Here is a 5,885-nt window from a genome sequence, read left to right as displayed (position 1 = left end):
CCCCCGGTGGTCTTTGACCTGGGGATAGGAGCCACACCCCCTCCGGAGCGTCCGCGGAGACCCGCCGACAGGCGGCTGCCCTGCACCTGGCGTCCCTCCCCCAGTGCGCGACCTGGGCCTGGACGGACGGATCCGCCACGGGAGGAGTGCTGGACGGTGGAGCGGGCGGCTATATCGAGTGGCCCGACGGGGAGAGCCACGAGCTCCGCGCACCAGCGGGCAAGCTCTGCTCGAGTTACCGAGCGGAGATGGTGGCACTCCGCGAGACACTAAACTACATCGGCAACCACACTGATCATGAGGAGGACCCCATCATACTGTGTACCGACTCGCAAGCAGCTCTATCTGCCCTACGGAGTGGCCCGGCCGAGCAAAGGACGCAGCTGAACCGAGCTGTCTGGGACGCTCTGGCCCTGGTGTCCGACAATGGAGAGCGGCAGGTGCTCCTACAATGGGTCCCGTCCCACTGCGGGCTGCCTGGGAATGAGATGGCCGACAGCCTGGCCAAGGAGGCGGCATCTCTCCCCCAAGAGCAGGTACCGGTGGACACGCGCACAGTGCATAGAGCAGCGGCGCGAGCGGCGGACGCTCGCACACGAGAGCAGCGACCCCCAGGCTGGTTCCGAACCCTGATGGGGACAACGCGCCCACCCACAGTGTCTGGCCTGGACCGTCTGACGGCTATCGACGTCCACCAGCTGAGAGCCGGACACTGGTCAGGGTCGCAACAATACCTGCATCGCATCGGCAAGAGCCCCACACGGCAGTGCGACGCCTGCAATGAACGAGCATGCGGCGGAGCCCTCTGCCCACTCTGTAAGGAGGAAGCCGACACCCCAGATCACATTCTGTTGCGGTGCCCAGCGCAGATGGGGCTTCGGTTCCGCCTGACGGGAAGCATACACGCCCCAACCAGAGAGACTGCAAGGAGCACAAGTTACATCGCGGCCATGGCGGCCGCGCGCAGAGGGATGCTAAGCCGCGAGGCTTCGCGTCGCTAGACGCCGAGAGGACGAACAACAACAACAACCGGTTTAGCCTCTGCGCTGGTCACCGACTCATGTCTGTTTACGCACCCAACTCGCACTACCATTCCGTAGTAAGCGGCTGTCAGCTGAGCTCATTGAAGGCATGGCAGGGACGGTTCTAGGAGGGGGCAAAAAAAACTTAGTCTTAGGACGGAAAATACAGACTTCTGTGTATTGTAGCGACACGGAGAGGTGGGTCCTAACAAGGGGTTCAAACAAAGTCGTGTGGTATTGCGCGTCCCTCCGTCAGGACTTCCGCGCACTCGGTAGCAGAGCCTTTGAGATATTGGCCGGTTTCGCTGAAGCAACTAGAACCTACCACGCAATGAGCAGAGGGCTGTACGTGCCTGTAATTGTTCGTGCATTTTAGGAGTATTCGTGTGGCTACACGACCTACAACTTCAGAAATAAAATTATGCTTTCAATGATATGCAGAATGCGGGGGTTTTGCGAAATACTATTATACTACAACAGAAATTGTTCTGTGACGGTCCCTTACCGATCACGATCGCCTACTTTGTCGATACCGCTATCGTGGCCCTAGAAGTAGTCGAGGTGGTCCCTGAGACAGCCAAAAGGGAGCCATTAACCCTATTCCTGGCGGGCTCCGCCGGGACAAGAAACTGGCGGGGGGGGGGGCGATTCGGCCCCCCCCCCTTCAGATCTCAAAAACTACACATCGCAGCGACAAACGGCGAACGGCGTTTGATAGGTCGTTTAAAGATCTACAACTTTTACATAAAACATTTTCAGGTAAGGTCAATATTGAGGTCACCAGAGGTCATCAACGATAAAATGTTTTAGAATTAGTTACCTATATAACTTTTAACCCTATTCCTGGCGGGGGGGGCCTCAGGAGCCCCCCCTGAGGTTTTTTGGTTATATCTCCCAAACGCGTTGAGCTAGGAAGCTCAAATTTTCTGACTTTTCCTAAAAGGCTTCTACGCAACATGTCTGAAAATTTTGAGTTGATCTGACCTCAGGTCAGGTCACCAGAGGACGGTTTGGTGACGCTACCTCAGAAAAGTTTGCAATCACGCCAGAGCTAGAGTTTTTGACCGATCAATTTCTTCTCTTCAGGGTTTAGTTAGGGTACCAGTATGTGCAATTTGTATATCTCGGAATTTTGATATCGGTGACCTAAGGTCAGGTCAATTTCGCGACCTCCCCATTATAAGTCAATGGGGGAAAAATCAACTCCCTGTTTTTACCACTAAAACGGGTCGGAATGGCCCTATATACCATACATGACTTCATATACGATCAACCTTCACTACCTTGAGGTCTGTTTTGCTGTTGGGCAGCTGTGAGGTCATGTGACGTCATCAAAGGTCACCAAAGGTTTTTGGCCAATAACTCCGTACAGGAACAAGATACAGACGCGTGGATGGTCTCATTGTGTTCAGCTCGTCAAGACGCATCGAATGATATACATGATGACCTCGAGGTCACGTGACCTGAGGTCAACCTTTGACCTTGACCTTTCGAGGTCAACATATATATCATTCGATGCGGATTGACGAGAGGATCACGATGATGCCCTTAGTTTGTTCCTATCTTGACTAATTCGAAAGTTATTCGAGAAAAACTCTCTCCATATCTAGTGCCGCCATTTTGACTTTTTCGACCCCTGTGACGTCATCTTTGACCTGACCTGAAAATGACCTTTGTAAAAATTGTAGATCTTGGCCGTGCGTATCCGATGCCGTTTACCGCTTGTCGCTATCTTGCTTCGTTCTCGAGATCTCAGGGGGGGGGGCCGAATCGGCCCCCCCCCCGCCAGTTTCTTGTCCCGGCGGAGCCCGCCAGGAATAGGGTTAAACTAAGAAACAAAGAGACATAAAACCAATACATTTTTTGTTGTTCTCGCCGAGGCGATGCGAAATAAGTATGTGATGACCTTCACAGGTCAATTTAAAATTTGACCTGAGGTCAAGGTCAGGTCATTCATCAATGAGGTTGTGGGGTATGGTCATGCTGCATACCAAACGACGCGCCTTGACCAGGCGAGCAGTTTGGTACCACTTACAAGTCTTTAGCACCATCATGTCGTGATTTATTGACAGAAAAACAATTTATGACGTCACATGACCTCAGATGACGTTTGCCGGTGCCCCTGTCAATTAGCGGCACCAGGATCATCACCGATGAGATAATCTTCCGTAATACTGAAAGAACTGGGTGTTTTTGACTCGTTTACACGAAGCAGGAGGCGTTTCAATATTTTCCCATAGGCTTGCAATGTAAAGGTCACGAGTCTGGCCTGACCTCAGGTCACAGATATGAAAATTCTGAGACATAAAAATTGCACATACTGGTACCCTAACTAAAGCCTGAAGAGAAGAAATTGATCGGTCAAAAACTCTAGCTCTGGCGTGATTGCAAACTTTTCTGAGGTAGGGTCACCAAACCGCCTCTGGTGACCTGACCTGAGGTCAGATCAACTCAAAATTTTCAGAACTGTTGCGTAAAAGCCTTTAAGAAAAAGTCAGAAAATTTGAGCTTCCTAGCTCAAAGCGTTTGGGAGATATAACCAAAAAACCTCAGGGGGGGGGGCTCCTGAGGCCCCCCCCCCGCCAGGAATAGTGTTAAACAGTCTACAATCTTTACACAAAAACTTGACTCTTCCGAAATGAAGTGGGTGATTGGTGAAAAATCAGTACCTATATTTTAGGAAAGTGGGGGTCCCTCTAAGGAGCCCCTAAAACAGTTTGACAAACTAGGGGATAGGAATCTAAATACTGAACCAATCAAGAAATTGAATCTCTCATCAGCCTTACGTATAAGAAGAGCATACATTTACCGTTTTGGTGGCATCACCTTGCATTTAAAAAGAGCGAGAACATACACTGCATAAATGTGGTTGCCAAACGTTGAGCGGGAATATAAATACCTACGCCTTATTTTATAAGCCTGAACTTGGATCCAGGGGGAGAGAGTACCTAAGTCATATCACTCCAGTCATAGACCCGCTTTTCACCACCACGGTCCACGCTCCCCCCCCCCCCCCGTCAACACGTTTTCCACTGCTGTTTTTTCCCTCCCCCCCCCCCGGTCAGCACTTTTCGTCGCCGCCCCCACCGCACACTGGTCGGAAACGCTCCAGCGAGAGGCCAGCGGCCTTTCCGCAAAAGTTTTTTGCTTGTTATTCCACAACTAGTGAAGCAAACTTCATAAAACTTTGCATACCTTCTCTGTCATATGTAAGCTATCATTTGCATGTCAAGCACTAAATATATGACGTGAATCTGTTAAGTTATGACGTCATAATTGAGCATAATACAGGATCTAGCACCACTTTAAGTCAACAAGGGAAATTGGGAGCTTCTATTCGGGGACCGGGAATGGTTTCATGCACTCCTTGCAAGGTCCAGTGCTTCACTTAAGCATTGTTGACTTTGCGTGACGACATTTATGACGTCACTAAGGCCATATAAGTTTTTCGTCAATAACTCCTGATCAGATGGAGCTAGAGAGTCGGGAAAGCCACCATTGGACTCAGGAAGACCTGCCGAATCGAATGATATGCGATATGACCTCCTTCAACCATTTTCGTGACCTGAGGGGCTCCGAACTGACCTTGACCCGAGGTTAACACCTTAAGCTGACTTCACCCGAACACCAAGTATAGCATTCAACGCGCCTGAGCTAGACAAACACGATGATGTCAAAATCGCGGCAGTGCGACTATTTTTTGGCAAAGTAATTAACCTAAAACCGAGCCCGTGCCTTGTGGCACTTACCTGACCTAAGACCTTAACCCTCGCCGGCACAGGGGGGGTTGATGCAACCCTCCTAAGGTTTTTCGCGAATAACTCGCGTAAAAAGCGGCCGATCGCGACGAAACTTTCAGTACCCTCGCATTGATCAATTTTACACCTACCCTGAAAATTTCATGACCCTGACCCCAATGACCTTTGACCTGTGACCTCTTTTCTGTGACCATGTTTGGCCGAAATCGCGGTTCGGCGCATGTCGGCTCACATTAGCCGCGCGTTTGCAAGCTTTTCGTGGTCTCAAACGTTCAAACATGTGATTTGATGTTGCTCCCATGCATTAGGGTGGGTGTCAAGGTCACCTGAAGGTCAGGTCAGGTCATTGACCTTTGGTGACCTCGGGTGACCTCGGTTCACTTTTTCGAGTTTTACATGTTTCTAGGCTAGTTTTTGGAGCTGAATTCGAATTTAGCAACCATTTGAACATTTACGAAGTAGTTTTGGTGCCTTCGTAACATGTTACGAAGCTGTCCGAGGCGGTTGAAACGTATTACGAATACCCGTCACAACCCCTACCGGTTGACCTGACCTGACCTGACCCGACCTGGTCTAAATGCTTAAAGACATCATCTCTGATCAAAACTAACACGATATTCGTGATCAGCACCCCGGAAAACCACATAGCAGCCACACTTTACGACTTTCTAACAGGTCCCGATTTTCCCGGTTTTCGGGTCATTGACCTGACCTGGAAGGTCACCCGATTACCTAGGACCTTAAAATTGGGTATCATCGGCTTCCTCTCGTGACGGGCAACACGCTCGTTTTTCCGCGAAGCTCTAGCTCGATCAGGGGCCAAACGCGAGGGGGGGGGGTCGTACCAACCCCCCCCCCCTTGTGCCGTCGAAGGACTCAAAATGGCCTGTGCCGGCGAGGGTTGAAATCGGGTAGTACCTAATTGTTGCGTCTTATAACGGCACACGAGCTTGTTTTTTCCGCGAGGCTCTAGCTCAATTAGAGGCGAAACGGCGAGGGAGTTGTACCAACCCTCCCCGGTCAATATAGAAAACCAATCGGTCCGGCCAGGGTTAAATACCGGAATTGTGATCTAATGTAAAAAGACGGCCCAAGATAACCCGAC

At 50.6% G+C, this 5,885-nt stretch overlaps 1 protein-coding gene across 1 annotated transcript; it reads left to right on the top strand.

The window, feature by feature from the left end:
* Positions 1-104: 104 nt before the first annotated feature.
* LOC122375908 lies at positions 105-1,001 on the top strand (the record flags this gene model as incomplete). The annotated part of the gene is made up of 1 exon (XM_043355485.1): positions 105-1,001. A coding segment is annotated over one exon (897 nt), but the record flags the coding sequence as incomplete, so codon positions are not given.
* Between the last annotated feature and the right edge of the window lie 4,884 nt (positions 1,002-5,885).

This window comes from Amphibalanus amphitrite, unplaced genomic scaffold, assembly GCF_019059575.1.
Source record: "Amphibalanus amphitrite isolate SeventyFive unplaced genomic scaffold, NRLGWU_Aamphi_draft 001954F_arrow, whole genome shotgun sequence".
NCBI classification, from domain to species: domain Eukaryota; kingdom Metazoa; phylum Arthropoda; class Thecostraca; order Balanomorpha; family Balanidae; genus Amphibalanus; species Amphibalanus amphitrite.
Note: the sequence above shows the minus strand (reverse complement) of the source record. Positions and strands in the feature narration are given on the sequence as shown.